Source organism: Atheta coriaria, unplaced genomic scaffold (assembly GCF_025399875.1).
Source record: "Atheta coriaria isolate IRGN ID8LTWV9N9 unplaced genomic scaffold, Caltech_Dcor_3.1 hic_scaffold_2_pilon, whole genome shotgun sequence".
In the NCBI taxonomy this organism is placed as follows: domain Eukaryota; kingdom Metazoa; phylum Arthropoda; class Insecta; order Coleoptera; family Staphylinidae; genus Dalotia; species Dalotia coriaria.
The window spans coordinates 1,492,836-1,510,348 of NW_027045444.1; the positions used below are offsets into that span (position 1 = coordinate 1,492,836).

The following is a 17,513-nucleotide window of genomic DNA, read 5'->3' on the forward strand; positions in this document are numbered from 1 at the left end:
CGGAAAATTGTATTTTTTGTAAAAAAGTAATTCTATTTTGTTTTTAACAATTATTTATGTTTCACTAAGAATATTAACACAAAAGTAACAGAAAATATAAACAATTAGATTATCTATCAATCTGTAAAAACAAAATTAAAATATATAATTTGGTTTAAAAGTTATTCAATCCAAAAATTACTTTTTAAAAACAAAATTTTTAAAAAACGCAAATTTTAACATTTTCTACACTATAATTTAAACAATAATTAAAAATATATTATAGTTATGCATAAAATGTAAGATTACCAATGTACTTATTAAAAGAAAAAAAGAAAAAAGATGGAATTTAATCGTTGACAATATTTCAAGTAGTCCATTATGCACACACTCGTCTAGAAAGCACTTTTTTAATTTTCGCGTTTCGAAGCTTACGAAGCGCTAATGCCTTGCATTTTCTGCACTCAATCTTCGTCGCTCCATTCTTCGCGACCGCCGCGGCGTTTTTCGCTTTTCATCGAGCTTTTCATCATTTCCCCGCCGCCATTCAACGCTTACCGTCGCATCCATCAAGTATTTACCTACACTCAAGAATGAATGCGGCGGTTGTGCACGCTCAGCGCAAAATTCCAATTGAAATGCAAAAGAATTCAAAATCACATAAATAAATAAAGAAAATATAACTTCAAATTAATATAATAAATAAAAACATAAACTATGTTAATTTTTAATTCAATATTCTAAAAAATAAATATAATGTGATTTTTAAAATTTGAAATTTGAAAGATTGCGTCGTAGGAGAACAAAAGAAGATTTTTCTTTTTTTTTTTTTTCTGCTTTGGAGAACGGATGAGTATGAACATGAGCGTGAATGAAAAGATGCATCAACTCGAAACTGAAGAGACATAATGCGCATAATGCTCATCAAGCATCTAGTCATAAAGCCAGAAACGTATAAAGAGACGTAATTCGTCCTCTTAAAAGCACAAGTACAAAAGCTTTGAAGGAAAAAATGAGAAAATGGAAAAAGAAACATATTTTTCTTGCCAAACAAAATAAATCACTTAGTGACTGAATAATAATTGCAAAATATTCTTTGTATAACTTGATATGATTTTTAACGTGTGTAAAATAATAGTTTTGCACACCAGTGCGAAAAGTCTCATTTTAAGAGAATTACAAAAACTATTACAAATTTTTATTAAGAACAAATGACAACAGCAATGATTTATTACATATTATGTGTAATAATTGAAAAATATAATTGTAAATTTATAGAAAATTACTAAAAACTTTGTTTACACTTTCTGTTACAAAACCACTTTTTATTTGCGTACTTTCGTCGCAAATGGCTGCCTGAAAGTATTTTTTATCTACTTTTTTTCCTAGACAAACAAAAATATTGTGTTTTTGCACAATTTACAACGGTTACCTGTACCACAATGTAGTATTTTTAATACTCTCAGAAATAATCACATAATACCACAAATATTTTAAGTTAAAAACTTTGTTTCATAATCTTATCAAATTTACCTTAATAGGAACTATGACTGAGCGGTGTCACATGTCTAAAACTAACTTTTACGCACTTATCATACAAAATAATTTCATTTATGACATTTTTTAGGTTATAATTTATTTATCTGTAGTTTTACATCGTTTAAATGTTGATAATAACTTCAATTTAACATTTTTGCAAAAAGAAACACATTTTCCTTTAATTCCTAAATTTTTTTTGAAAATATTATCAAGTTTCTCATATTTCTAAAGAAATCTTTTAATCATCTTTCGATCTTAGATATTTTAAATTATTTTTAATATTTTGTTGCTGAGCCAAATTATAAAGCCTATACGCTTTGGTGATTTTGAATCTCATATAAAAATTCCCAAAAATCTCGTTATTGTTGTATTTTTTCTCTCGTCAGCATAAAAATTGAAGTGAAACATAATGAAAATATTATTCTAATGCGATGCGAAGTGTGTGACCGTGCGGAAAATTAACAAAAGTATCCGAAAACGCATCTGAATCGGCAATCTACCGAAACTCGAACAAAGCATGTTAGAAAACACAACAATACGTAACACGATGCTACTGGATACATTCAACAAAAGCAAGCAAACTCAATTTAGGTAATAATATTCAATATTAGACCTACACCATTGATAAAATAAAAAAATCAAAAAATTGAATTTTTGAAAAAAAAAATCAAAAAATATTAAAATAAAGTTTGTAAGAGTAAAATAATAAAATTTTAATTTATAAAATAATAAGGGTTATTATGTTGGAGTTAAATACTATACTTTATTAAAAAAAAATTAAAATTTTTTATTTATTATGAAGAAAAATATTCTTTTTTTACTTCCACCTCAGTTTTTGCACAATTTTTAGACACATAAAGTGGTACTTTACACACGGACCACTATAGCAGTGACTAAAGTGATAAAAGTCCCGTTTAGTCACTGGATACTAAATATATTCTAATTTTATTTGACAAAAATTTATTGTAGAGCATAAAATAATAAACGTTATTATGTTCAAGTTGAATAGTATACTTTATTCACTCAAAAATTTAATTTTTAAATTATCAAGAAGACAAATTATAATTTTCTAGTTCCACTTTTAAAACGTCAGTTTTTCCACGGGTCTGAGACACAAAAAGTGGTACTTTACTCACGAATGACCAAAGCCGTGACTAAAGTGCAAAAACTCTCGTTTAGTCACTGGATACCCAATATATTCTAATTTTATATCACAAAAATTCATTATGGAGCATAAAATAATAAATGGTAATATGTTCAACATGAATACCACACTTTATTCACTCTTAAAGTAGATTTAAATCACTTTCAAGTGTCTATTATATAAATATTTAGTGATTATAATCATTTTTCTCCTTAATAAAATTCAACATAATTAATCCACTTAAGAATAATTAAATCTCAAGATTAATTAACATTACTTAAGTCCATAATTAAGTACTTATTTCCTTGTAATTTAAAACACACACACAATACTAAATATAATAATAAAAACCACAATTAATATCAAAAACAATTTATTTTTATTTTTCTTCTCCCAATTTCTCCCCCTGATTAAAATATTGTCGTGAGTGAGACGCTGGCAAACAAAAAAATCCTCCAGCTGCAAACACGCCTGGATGCCTGGGATGGCTGGATGTCTCTCGTTAGTCCCTTGACGTGGAAAAGACCCCTATTGCAGGGCCCCTGCTGCCTAGGGGATGAGAGAGGGTGAGCTTGCTGCGAAATCTAATAGGGGATACGACCGGAATGCCTACCATTGGACGCGCGCGCGACACCAGCGAGAGTGTGCGTTCACCCTCCTCCCTCTTTACCCTGCGCGGCGCCCTCTTATCCCTTTGGGGGTGAGAACCGTTGGCGTCGCCATGGTGACGGGCGGCGCCCGCGGCGAGGATCGAAGCCGACCGTGTCAGACTTCCCACCCCGCAGTGTACATACGCCACACGGACCGGTACACTCCGCGTCAGAATTCAACCCTTATACCCACACAACCCCTATTTACATTTTACGCATGGGAAACGTTTTCAAAACATTTAAAATGTTTTATTTGTTGTTAACAGCAATAAATTCGTTTAAACTTTTAGTAATATTTGTTATTTTTTAAATTTTTGTTTTTTTGAGGGTGGATTTATTTTATCATCCCTTAATGTACCTGAATTCTACTTTATTTGTGAAGAAATTTCGCGTTGTGAAGCGCGTTGTGACGAGGGTGGTTTTGTTCGCCCGGGTGGAACACGCGCCATGGATGTACACGCCGTGTGTCGTGTTATCGCTTTCGGGCTCGACGGCGATGATAACAAGCTTTCAAATTTAGTTGCGAGCATGTTACGCCCGTAAATTTCAATGCGCATTGTTCGGCATTGTTCATCAAGTGAGAATATTCACGATTATTCCGGAACCAATAACGGTAGCGTTAAAATTCAAAATGTGTTTTAAAGAGAATAAAATTTGGAAAGAAATAGTCGTAAAATATTATATTTAGGAGCTTTATTTATTTAGTTATTTAGAGGTTAAATTGGAATTTATTGTGAAAAATGTTGTTTTTTACTTTTTGTCATAAAAATCTTGATATTTTTGAAATTATTAAAGATAACTTAAATATTTTAAGGTATATTAATAGATAGTTAAATTCTCTATCAACTGCTTTTTAAATTTTTATTATCGCGTAAATATTTGTTGAGTTATATTAGATTAAAATTGTAAAACAATAAATTAAATTAAATAAAAGTTTTGGCAGTTTTTTGCGAATATTATTGTAAATAATTAATGGTCTTTGAAGAAAATTAACAAAATATTTGATGAAAAGTATGAACAATTAAATTATCTATAAATTGATGCTAATATCACCTTCGTACTGTAACAATTGTAACAAGTTATTTGAAGTTGAAGTAAAGTTATTGATATTGTAAGTTTGTCAATGTTTAATATTTTTGATTTAAGTTATAAACTTGCGAATTATTCAAAAACCATAACAGATTTTTGAAAGCTATAAACTTATGTTTATAGCCAGGTAAATTATGAATCATGTAAAAGTTAAATTGATAAATTACTTTAAAAATTGATAAAGTTATTTAATGTTAAACTTTAATTTATGTCAAATTTATATAAATTCATTGCATCTTGCTTTTTTGTATAAAATTACTTGTAACTCTTGAAATGTAACAGATAGCCAGACATTTTGAAATGCAATATATAGGCTAATAAATTATAAACAATATAGTATAAATATTTAAGAATTTAAATCAATATTAACAAAGTTACAAGCTGTCAAAATTAAAATTGTGTTGTTTTGACAAAACTTTTTGAATGTGTTTTCTAAAACTCTTTTTAAATAACTCAAAAACTAATAAAGATATCAAAATGATTTAAACAGTCACTTATTAACAATAAAATTGTTTATAATATTTGTTAAATAAACAATAATTTTTATCACTACAAACATGATTTTTTAAAGTTAAACTTAAAATTTCCCCAAAATTTAAAGATTTCTGTCTTTAAGATCCATGCCCTGTATAATAATCATCCCTTCATCCCCTATTCCAACCTCGACTATATCCATGACTAAATCCGGCGTTCAGTCTAGCAGTGTCGTAATTAAATGGCACGTCACCGTAGCCGTCGAGATGTGTATCGTCGGCACACTACACCCTCCAGAATTCATCCCTACGTTTCACCCTCCACCCCATCTCGCCCAACGCCATTCATCCCTCTCTCGCAGTGCAGCGTCGCCGTCCGCATCAATTTCATCCATTTCATAAGCGCAAGCCGGGTCGGTCCCTAGCAAAGCTCCAATTTTAGGGGATGATGCACAGTCGCGCGTAATCAGTAATCAAGCCGCCGCGATATTCCCTCTGTGCCGGGGGTGTTTTCGCCCGCGCTAAGCTGGCGCACGCTTTGTGCCATCGAATGGCGCATTACGGCTGAAGGACTTTCAGGACGCGCAGGACGAAGAGGTTCGGTTTTTTGTGTGTTTGGAGGACGTAAGTAAGTATAAGGGAGTTGAAAAATACTCTGGGGAGTTGTAGATTTTGCTATGAGATACACATCTGGTGGATAATGGGAATTTCGTTTGGGGTACTTGAAAAAATGCCAAGTTACAAAAAGTTTTATTTGAGAATTCAGAAAGTGAAAGTTTAAACTAAAATAAAACCTAAACTATAAAAGGTATATTAACAAAATTTAGATATATGACAAATATTTTATCTGGCTTTAAAACACTTTTTAAATAATTTAAATATCTATTTTAGTTTAGTAGTAATTAATTATTTTGTAAAGTAATTACATAATAGCTAATTTTTTATAAAGTAAAACTTTAACATTAAATAACTCATAAACTAATAATCCTATATAAACAAAATAAAAACAATCGATTGACATATTTTAATACCTTCAAAATACTTTTTAAATCTTTAAAATATCTCTATTAGTTTATGAGTAATTAATAAAAACATAAAAACTTTCCTTATTTATCAACAAAAAAATGCAGAAAAGAAAGAGAATGAAAGACTCGAAGAAAATTAAGAAGCCACAGGGGAGCGTGAAGCAATTTCCTTGGCTAGTCAGTTTTCAGCCAGAAAAACCGACGCAATTATTTACCCTTATAAATTATTTGCACTTAGTTTTTGCACCCTTAAAATGCTTTTTTCATTTTTTTTCCAAAAAAGCAAGATTTTTAATTATATGCTATGAGAGCAGCAGATGACAAACACACTCCACTGAGCATCCAAACATCAAGGGGTCATTTATAGGGAGGATCCTTGTATCCACCCCCGTGGGGGATGACAGTGAGGGTGGTTTGTGACAAAGGACAAAGCAGCGACGCGGTTGTAAATTGTGATGGCGTACAAACATGGCGGCAAGTAATAATAAACCAGTATGTTAATTTTAAAAACTACCCTTAATAATATCTAACAATTTTCTAAAATTTATTTGTGTTTAAAGATGATAAATTATTTTTGATAAAATTGATTTTTAGAATTTTTTTGTGGTTTTGAAATTAATTGGAAATACTGATTGTTAGGGGTTGTAAAACATGAATTGCGTTAGGGGTGGAAACAAAAACCAAAGGGAAAGTATAGGATTTCACAGATTATCGGTGTATTCATTACCTTGGATACTCTAGAGATTTGCAAAAACGTTTGGATGATGAAGGTGATAAGGAAATTGATAAGGGTGATAGGGGGTTAAATTTACTCTTAAATTTAATTTGAATATATTATATTTACAAAATATTGTTAGAATAAATTGCGATTCATTGTCGTATCCGTTAAAATCAAAATTTAAAGGGAAAATTAATATAAGAAAAAAAAAATAATTGCAAAAAATGTAAACTCAGATATAGAAGAAATTAATACATGATATTTTTAATTAATTTTTCAATCATGCTGTAAAAAAATAAATATTAGGAATATTATGGTTTTTTAGTTATTGGTTATCAAAGTTGGAACATCAAAATAATAGTTTAACTTCAACACCCTGTAATTTTTAATTCATTAACAACTTTTAAGTTTTTCTTCATCAATGTCATTTATAAATATTTTCTCTATTATGGTGCAAAATTCCACTGTAGTGTCTTTATTATTTTAGTATTTATCAACAATATAGTGAAATATTGCATTTTGCAGTGTTTTCAGTTTTCGATAACATTGTTTCTTATGGGAAAATAACTTCAAAATTCATTCTACAAAAAACTACTAAATATTTACTATAAATAATATAAAAGCCTAATCATAAAAACAATGTTTATTGTTTAAACAATATTTCCACCCCTTGGTATAATCCACCCTCTAGATTTTTCCTATTAAAACTTTTCGCAATGTGCGCATCGCATCAATTTGTCGCTGTTATCAAATTGTGCCCTCGCGGCAGTGGATGCCATCCCTTGTTCTGCACTCTCGGAGATACGTAGAGGGCGAGAGGGTGCGTGTGCGCGTGTCGGTGAGCATTTTCCGGGGCGTTTTGTGCAAACATCGATCCGTGGCGAAGGCGACGCGTCGCACACCGTTCGCGCGACGATTCCCCGCACCGGGGAGGCGGCGAAGGCGGCAGCGTCGGCGTCGGCGGTGGCGGTGGCGGCGGCGACACCCGCCACCTGGCCGCCTGCTGTCGCCTTGGCAACCGGCGCGACCACTCGATCGCTCTGCGTCCCCGAGGGCGAGCGTGTGTCGCCATGGCTACCCTCACGCGCGCCCACGCATCCTTCGGCCTCTCCTACGCCCGGGACAAGCTCTCCTCTACCTTTCTACCATTATCGTAGTATGAGGGAGGAAATTAAAGGATTGCTTTTAGGCGAAATGTCGCCCGAACCCCGGAGGTGCTCTTTGTGTGCAATCGATTTGTGATTAAAGTTTTTTTTCTTCTTTTATTCAACTTTAAAATGCAATATCTCTAGAGATATAAAACATATTATTATAAAATTCACCAATATTATACAGAAATTAATCCTTAATCTAAAAACGTTTAAATTTTTAAAATTTATTGATAACTTTTGAGTTATTAACAAAAACTAAAAAATATTAAAAATTATTTAATACACCCTTTAGATTCATTTTCGTTTTGTAATTTTCACATGGCGCGTCGTTAACAAAGCATCGCACAATTTTCCTAGTTAGTTAGTTACGCGCAAGGGTTGCGCGCCCCAAACCACCCTTTTAATTTAGTTACGCGATTCCAAACAAAATTATCAAAGATGAAAGGACAATTCTGTCAAAAGCGACTTTCATTTTAATTTTACATGTCAACATAAACACATCTGTCATTTTATTTATCATTATACAATTTTATATTCTATAAAAATAATAAATGGCTGCCCTTAAAGGACAGAAAAAGTCCTCACACCCGAAGAAAAATACAAACATGAAATACAAACAGAAACACAATTATTGCGCTTTCAACGTCAATATCACATCTTAGAATGCGATCGAAAAATCACCAGAGGAGGTGGAGGACAAAAACAAAGAAAAGTTATAAACATACTTAAAAAAGAATACGAAGAAATCTTAACGGATTTAGGCGTAGCTGGATCAGATACAAATGCTAAGAATGATCAGAAAATTGCTCGACAATTGGAGAAATTGTTAGAAGAGCATAATCATTTTAAATGTGAGATTAAACGTGAAAAAGCTTATTTGAATGAGTTGGATATGCAGATTGTTATGGCGAAGAAAAATATTGTTGAGTTAAGAGGAAGGACTTTAACTGAAGTGCAATGTACAGCTAAAATTTACGAAGAACAAAGCACTTTGGAAGCTTTAGAAAATAAGTTGGATACAGCTACAAAGAGGTTTTGTACTACAATTGCTTCTAATAGGAAGTTGAGGGAGGATATTGATCATTTGTTAATTGAAAGAGCCAATTTTAATAAGTCATGGGATAGGTTGTGTAATAATTTGTCGCATGGGAAGAAATTTATGTTGGATTTGATTGAACAAGCTACGATTGCGTATGATCAAAGGGAGGAATGGTGTCAGAAGCTGTCAGCGTTAAGAACTAAGGCTTATAATGAGTACTTAAGTCATACTTCTGTAAGTAACTTAATATTTCGTTGGTTTTTACAGAAAAATTAATATTTTTGTGTTGGTAAAATTTTCTCCATAAGAACCTATGTTATAAAAAAGCAAAAATAGTGCAAAATGCAATTTTTTAGTAAAATACTTATAAAAGCAAAAGTATTAAAGATATTAAATAAATATTTAGTACAATTAAATAACAATAAATTTGAAGTAACGTAAAATTTAAACAATTTAAATTGGTTAAAAATTACCTGAGATACAATGTGTTAAAAGACAGACTTGATTTTTAAATTTTGACTTTGACCTTGAATTACTCCGAAACTAATTGCTATAATTAAATTATTTTTTTACAAAATTATAGAGAATAAAATCTTTAATCTATGCCTCAAATTTAGTTAAATTCTAAATATTTAAATTTTTAAATTTTCTTTTTTTTAGGAAATGACTAATATTCAACGCCAAATAGACTACGGTGACAAACTCCAAAACTTCCTCAACACAAAAGGCCAACGCAGAATAATGCGTAATCTAATGCGTAAAGAACAAGAACGTCGTGAATTACAACGAAAAGAAATGCAAGAACTTTTAGAAAACTACAACAATATCATCGAAAACATTCGAGAATTCATGGGCGAAACAAACATCAAAATAGTTGGCGAACGTTTTTGCTTAAACGAAATAAACAACTTTTCTAAATTCAGATATGTTAATGAATTAAACAAAGAAATGGAATCACTCAGTGATGATCTCATAGATCTTCATTTTAGAATTGATGCTGCAAATGCCAAGAATCAATATTACCAAGCACAACAAAAAAACACTATAGAAGCGCTTGTATTGGAATATGAACGAACAAAAGCTGAGGCAGATCTAGCTGAAAATAATTTTAATAGAAATGAAGAAACATTAAATGAGCTTTTGAATGGTATAGGTGGATTGTTCCAACTTTGCAGGTGTTCCAATGCTCCATTAATGGAATTACTTGGTCAAAATAGCACTATTAACATTCACAATGCTTTAATGTATTTGAAAATATTAGAGAAGAAGGTTAACGATATGATTGTCACTGTTTACTATAAAGATATCAAGGTATGTATCAAATTTTAAATTTTTATAAAATTATTGATTTTTTTATTGTTGTTTTTGCAGAAATACAAAAAATCTGAAACAATCAATGCTGAAAAAATGACGCGTACAATTATAACCATCACAGATTTAGTTTCAAGAGATCCTTGTCCTCTTTGTGTTGAGCAAGCTTTGGTCAGTGATGTAATTGATACTCTTCAGAAAGTAATGGAAAAAGATCAAATTGCTGAGAAATTAGAAGAAGCTATAGAAAAACGTGGTTTTAATGAAGTGGTTCATAATGTATCCGGATGTCATTTGCCCAAATCAAGGGCAATCATCCAAAGAAGATTCCAATAATTTTAAACCTTTTTTTAGTAAAAAAATTTTGGTTTTAAAAAATTAGAAAAAAAATAATAAAACAAAATATGTTATTTCTTTTTATATCAGTTCAAAATTTATTCCAGTTTCCCAAGCACCATTTTCTGGTCAACATGACCATACCCTAAACCATTTTACCCTTTTTTATAACCATAAACCATTTTGTAATAATAAACTAAATCTAACGTGTTTTTATTTTATCAGAAATAGTAATTTTAACTTCTTTCCCAAGATTTTGACCAGTTTTCTCCAAAATCTGTGGTTTGATGATCTGATCAATTTCTTTTGCCACGTTATCATTATCCAGAATGCTATAGTGGTCTGCATCAAACACTTTAACCTTAACCTCACCTCTGGCACTATGAACCCTTAGATTATAATCAGGTTCTATGTCAATTACACTTTGCCTCGTGGGTTTTATCAAAATAAGCTCACTATTCAACAGGTAATTACTCTTTTTGTAGGTTAAAACTGCTCTTACTCTTTTATGGAAAGCAATACAGACCTTTTTGATATACTCTTTACTGTATTGAGCTTCTGGGCTCTTAGATTGAACAAAATTAACCCTTTCTTCATAATTTTCCATCTGAAGAAGTTCCTCTCTATAAGTATCAACTACTTCCAAAGGCATGTAGATAGTAAAAATATTACAAAGAATAGAAGTCTCAAATTCAGCAGGTGAGTTAACATTAGTTTGCTGGTGGGTCAACTTCAACATCATTTCATGAGCACCATCAATAAGGATAACCTTTCCCTGAAGACCAAAAGATTCTTCTAGAATACCAGCTAATTCAATAGCAACTGTACAACCAAAAGAATAAGCTACCAAATTGAAGGTGTCGTCATCCTTCAAATGGGAGATGATATATGGTACCAATAGATAAGCCATTTCTAGAATAGTATCTGGAGGGTCATCATATGTAAACTGAAGACCTATAGTTTCACAATGTAGTTTTGAACATAAAGGTTCCAGAATACTTGCAAAACCTTCAACGCCAGGTATGAAGAATACCTTTGGGGTACCTTCAACATAAACCCAATTCAGGGCGTTTTTCAGGGGATAGTCACCTGTTTAGAACAGTCTTCATCATTGATGAACCTCAATAAAAGTTTAACATTCTCCAACTTGGAATCTTTCTTCTCCAGAGATGTCTCTTGACTTTTAGGGTTCTTCTCAGATTGAAGATCCTGTAGTCTTGCAAAAGTCAAAGTCCTGATATCATGTGGTGTTAAGAATACTTCATATTCTCTTTCTAAAGTTTGTTTGATCTCAACGGCCATCATAGAATCCATGCCCAATTCAGGAAGTGAGGAATGAAGACTTACTGTTTTCAGATCCCTCAAACCCATTATATTCACAACTGTATCAATCATGTTATCAGCCATGAATAGCCCACCTCTTTTTTCTGCGACTACCATTGATGCTACAATTGTTTCAGGTTGGGACATAAACTGGTCTAATAGTTCCAAACAATTTGATATTTTTTGTGGAAGTGTTCCTCCAATGGGTCTTTCATTGAGGTCATCATTTATTAGTTCTGCAGCTAGTCCCACATCTGCAATTGATCCCCATTGTATTGCCAGAGATGGGAAACCATCTTGTTTTCTGGTTTCCATTAGTTTTTCCATTAAAGAATTTGCTAGGCCGTAGTTGACCTGGGCGATGTTACCTCTTCCACAGGATACTGAAGAGAATACCACAAAGTGTCTCAATTCAGGGCATAGGGTTCTACTTAATTGGTCCAAAAATTTAGTTGTGGTGTATTTTGACTGTAAAACTTCTTCTAGTTGTTCGGAAGTTTGGTGTTCAAGGAGACCATCATGTAAAACCGCAGCTAAATTAAAAATGGCGTCAAGTTTTTCAGCTTTTTTCAGAACCCTTGTGCAGGATCCTGAAGTAAATAGGTTTTCTGTTAAAACAGTGACATTTGCACCATAATTTCTCCAGATTTGCAGTCTTAGGTGTTGGTAACCTGTTTTCAACCCATTTCGGGATGTAATAATAAGGTTTCTGCATCCTCGAAGGATCAACCAGTCACATAATTCTAGACCAAACCCACCTAACCCTCCAACAACTAAACAGGTCATACCTTTAGGACAGTAATATCTTGGAACTGCCAGGAATAGGTTTTGTTTCATCATTCTTGGATTCTTAGGGTCATCTCTAACTTTGATGACCACTTTACCAACGTGTTTTCCTGTAGACATAAATCTGAATGCTTTCTCTAACTCATCCCTTTCAAAAGTTGTGCGTTCTAATGGTACAACTGCTCCTTTCAAGATAGCTTTACGTAACCAATTCATTAGATAGTTTTTGGTTGCTGGTAGGGTCTTAAATAATCCATCTAGCATAATTCCATGGAAGGTAACACCTTTCTGAAGAATGCTAATATCCAATGGGTTGTCCATTGATAGATCAAATTTACCAATTTCCAAAAAGTGTCCATTTTGGGCCACGCACCTTAAAGATGCCTGTAATTTTTCTTCAGCTAAAGAATTTAACACTATATCAACACCACGACCTTTGGTCTTGCTCAGAACCAAACTTTCAAAGGTTGTGTCTCTGGAATGACCAATATTTTCACTTCTGAGGGTTGGAAACTTTTTCAAGATGTAGTTTTTCTTGTCCAGGGAACCAACTGTGACAAAAACCTGACATTTGAAGAAAAGGGCTATTGCAATGGCTGCTTGACCCACACCACCTGTCCCAGAATGGATAAGAACAGACATACCAGGAAACAAACCACCAGCTCTCTAAAATTTAAAAAAAAAACAAAAATAATATTTTGATTAAAATTAATTTAAACAGAGTTTACCATAAAGAATGCATACAAAACTGTCCCATAAACAACAGGTACAGTCACAGCATCTTCCAAAGTCCAATGTTCAGGCACAGGTAATATCATATCCGGGTCTGGTGTAAGGATAGTTGACAGGGCACCTGATGTTAACATACCCATAACCCTTCGACCGTTTGAATCAATCCCGGAATATTCAAATCCTTGCACACATTCTTGTTCTAATCTGTCATTGGTAATAGCATCAACTGAAACCCTTCCTGTAGCGGTCATCACATCCCTGAAGTTAACAGCTCCATAATAAACCTTAATCAAATTATCATCGGATGTAGTAATAGGTCCTTGAATCCATGATAGACTGGAAAGATCCCCACGGGTTGTAACATTGACATAAGCATGTTCTACTTGAACCATTGGGGCATTCTTCAGGGTAAGGTGTCTATAGGTACCCCATTGGTCATCTTTCCAAATATTAACTGACATTTGTTTTGATAGTTGAATGTTTACTTCAGGGTCATTGATGTTTAATGTTTGGTTGAGGATGAAGCATTTTACATTGGTTCCCAGGGAAGGTTCCTTCCTCAGACAGTTCGTGAATCCAAGAAGACCATTAATTTTATGTGTAGTGTATAAAATAATGTTAGATTTCTTATCTGCTTTTTGGATCTTTTTAAAGACCACATCTTCTTTTTCTTCTTGGTATTCAATAAAAATGGTCTTCAGATCAGGTTTCTGACGTTGATACAAAGTAATCATACCTGAAGAATGTTTATGTTTAACAATCAAATTAAAACCCTTTATAACCTCTATTTCTTCTTCATTGGATTTGATCAAAAGAAACCCATTGGGTTTTAGGACCTTTGAGATCTTATCAATTTTAGAGTTAAGGTCCTGGTCCTGGTGTACAATAACCATGTAGCAATCAAGTTCAGCTCCTAAGGTCTTATCCTCAACAAAAACCCTTTTTGATCCTAAATCCAGATTATTTTTGTAAATATCCTAAGATCAGCTTCAATCAATGGTAGGTCATCTAAAGCATCCCTGATAAACAAAGCAACAGTATCTTCTTCAAATCCTGTATTGGGGACATTTTCCATATGTTCAATTATCTTCAATTTAGTCAACGGGTAGTTTTCTAATGCAATTTGCATCACAACCCTTAAAGATGTCTTCAGATCCAATGTAACCTCATTTGGTAGGAAGACATATTTTTCTATAACAGGTTCTGGTAGTTTTTTCCTATTGATTACATTGGCCATTATTCCCCTTAACTCAATATAACCAGCTCTGATAGTCCCAAGTTCTTTGTAAGCCCAAACAGGTATCTGGGACATTTTCTCACCCATTTTAGAATGACTTAAGGCATCTATACAAATCCTCTTGACTCCTGTTGGAACATACAAACTTCTGGTATCCGCTTGTAAAATTTGCATTTGCAGCATGTTGTCTAAAAAGGTAACCCAGTTCCCTGTCCATTCAATCAAACCTTTTTCACAGGTTAAAGTTACTTTATCAAGACCCTTGAAAGTCCCTCTATAGTTATAACCTCTGAACTTAAGCTCAGTATAAATATCTTTCTGATTCATGGTTATTTCTGTATCAGAAGGTTCCTGCATTTCAGGAAGGTCTTCATTTTCTTGTAGTTCTCTGATGGTACCTGTTACAACTGCTACTCCACCTTCAACCACCTCAAAATTACCAGTACCTCTTTGGACCATGATGGTAAAGAATAATGTGCCTTTAGTTGGAATATTAGTAGCTCTTAGAAATCTGACATCTTCAAAAACAATCTTCATATTGCTGGTAATCTTGCCAGTTATCATCCCAAGCACGTCCCAAACCAGGGATAAGTAACCCGTAGCAGGGAATAAGTTCCTACCATCAGCAACATGTCCAGAAAGATATTTCCAGTATTCATCTTTAAGATCAAGAGCCATGTAGACAAAACCTGTTTTAATGATATCCTGAGCACGGTATTTAGTCACATACCAATCGTGGCTATGGTCCCATTTGATTAAAGGTGAGATCATTGATGTACCCCTTGATACAGGAAACTGCACATCAGGGTAAAGCAAACTTAGATCAAAATTAACCCCGGAATTAAAAAGTTTACCAAGGGTTTTATAGAAATTTGATTGAAATACATTAACCACTTTAGGGTCATTCAAAATTGGGGTTCCAAAGTTTACAACCACAACATTTTTGGGTAAATCTGTATTCTTTTGAGGTCCTTTATATTCAGAACCATTTTTAAGAACTTCTTCTAAGGAAATTATTTCTTGGATGTAAAGACGTACCAAGTTACTGTTTAGACCCTTGAGGTCATCAGGTTTCGTCCCCAAATATTTGAATACTGTTACAAGTAAAAGTTGCCAGTGTAAAGAAGATTTTGAATTAAATTCCTTCGAAAGAAAATCTTTTATCAAAGGAATATTTAAAAAGTCTTCAAATTTAGAGGTTATGTTTAATTCTCCAAATTGAAAGATAATTTTCAGGTCATCAATCTCTGGACACCATTCAATTTCTTCAATAATGGTTTTTCATCTTGGATTAAAACATAACCTCGATAATTATGATTTTGGATGTTATACTTGAAGATTTCATGTAGGAGTCTGACATATTCAGGGTCCTGATGTTGTTTTTCCTGTTTGAGGTCTTCTATGATGGTTTTAACAGACTCTGTGGTTCTTCCACTGATACAAACCAAAATAGGGTTTGTCTTCATAAAATTTTGAGTTTTTTTAATCTTATCATTCCATTTTAGAATAGTATGACAATTTGCACCTCCAAAGCCAAAACTATTGATCCCCACAAGACCCTTATCATCAGGCCAATCAGTGTTATCAGTAATAACCCTCAACTGACCATTACTCAAAGCTTCAATTCCTCTCCTAGGTGTTTTAAAGTTCATATTTGGTAAAATCTTACCACCTTCATAACTTAGTATAACTTTGCTTATGGAGCACAACCCTGATGTGGGTTCTGTATGCCCAATGTTACTTTTCACAGATCCAATCAAAAGAGGTCTGTTTCTTTCCTTGAGGAAGATATCATCAATAGCTTTAAGCTCTTCAGGGTCTCCTACTTTGGTTCCTGTCCCATGGGCTTCCATATAACTAATTTCATTGGGATGTATCTGACATTCTTGATATACTTCCCTGATAAGGTTCTTTTGAGTATCCCTGATGGATATGTAATCCCTTGTTCTTTGTATCCATCTGAATTGACTTTGCTGTGTATAACATGAGCGTAAACCCTTTTTGCTTCTGAAGATTTTTGTAATAAAATAGCACAGATAGCTTCTGATCTAGTGTAACCATTTGCAGAATCATCAAAACACTTACAAGCACCATCTAGACTCAACACCCCAAGTCTAGAAAATTGAAGGGTTACATAAGGGTGCAGACATAGATTTGCCCCTGCAACAATGGCTCTTTCACATCTTCCTTCTCGAATTGCTCTGTAGGCATGCTCAAAAGCAAAAAAGGATGAACTACATGCTGTGTCCATTACAAAAGCGGGTCCTTGGAGTTTAAGAGCATATGCAACCCTTGAAGCTAACATGGATCTATGACATCCTGTGATGGCAAATGCTTCTAGTTCAGGATTATCATAAAACCAGTATTTTTCAGATTCTGATGCGCAGGCCCCAACGTAGATACCTGTTTTGGTACCTTCAAGTTCTTTAGGGTTTATACCTGCGTCCAGAATACATTCAAAACTCTTCTCCATAACAATGCGACATAATGGGTCTACAGCATCACATTGATGTTGATGTACACCAAAAACCAGCGTCGAATTTTTCTACGTTCCAGATCTTACCAGCTCTTTTTGGTATTTCAGGGTGGATTGCTTCCCAACGCCGCCAATCGTATGTAACCATATCTGCTTTGTTGGCGAGGTTATCACGGAACTCATGGATGTTGTCCGATTCAGGGAAACAACCAGAAATTCCTATATTTTTAATTTTTAAAGAAAAAAATTTTTTTTGAATAATTTTGACTTACCTGTGATAACAACATCTTCTCCTTGAGATGGACTTGCAATGGTCCTACCCGCACGTAACCATGGTTCCAGAGGTTCGTCTTCAGCCATTATGACCCACTTCTAACAATCATTAGAAATCCTACCGCTATTTATACCAGAAATCAAGTTTTGAATAAAATTAAACTTGAACTTCATTTCTGGACTTAAGTCATATTAATTAACATTGTATGTAAATTCATGTTATTGTTGTCAA

At 33.3% G+C, this 17,513-nt stretch overlaps 2 protein-coding genes across 2 annotated transcripts; one reads left to right on the forward strand and one right to left on the reverse strand.

The window, feature by feature from the left end:
- Window positions 1-8,507: 8,507 nt before the first annotated feature.
- Window positions 8,508-10,664, forward strand: LOC135803202 (coiled-coil domain-containing protein 63-like). The gene is made up of 3 exons (XM_065316783.1): window positions 8,508-9,041; window positions 9,468-10,118; window positions 10,179-10,664. Exons 1-3 carry the CDS (start codon window positions 8,661-8,663, stop codon window positions 10,452-10,454), a joined length of 1,308 nt encoding a protein of 435 aa, XP_065172855.1. The 5' UTR covers window positions 8,508-8,660; the 3' UTR covers window positions 10,455-10,664.
- LOC135803203 (fatty acid synthase-like) lies at window positions 10,526-17,391 on the reverse strand. The gene is given in 8 exon segments (XM_065316784.1): window positions 10,526-11,535; window positions 11,538-13,229; window positions 13,292-14,247; window positions 14,250-15,809; window positions 15,812-16,453; window positions 16,456-17,060; window positions 17,062-17,227; window positions 17,281-17,391. Coding segments are annotated over 8 exon segments (6,588 nt in total). The 5' UTR covers window positions 17,369-17,391; the 3' UTR covers window positions 10,526-10,656.
- Window positions 17,392-17,513: the final 122 nt, after the last annotated feature.

Coding starts and splice junctions, on each gene's coding strand:
- LOC135803202 (XM_065316783.1), top strand. CDS start 8,661: ATGCAGATTGTTATGGCGAAGAAAAATATTGTTGAGTTAAGAGGAAGG. Junction 9,042..9,467: donor AGTACTTAAGTCATACTTCT/GTAAGTAACTTA, acceptor TCTTTTTTTTAG/GAAATGACTAATATTCAACG. Junction 10,119..10,178: donor TTTACTATAAAGATATCAAG/GTATGTATCAAA, acceptor TTGTTTTTGCAG/AAATACAAAAAATCTGAAAC.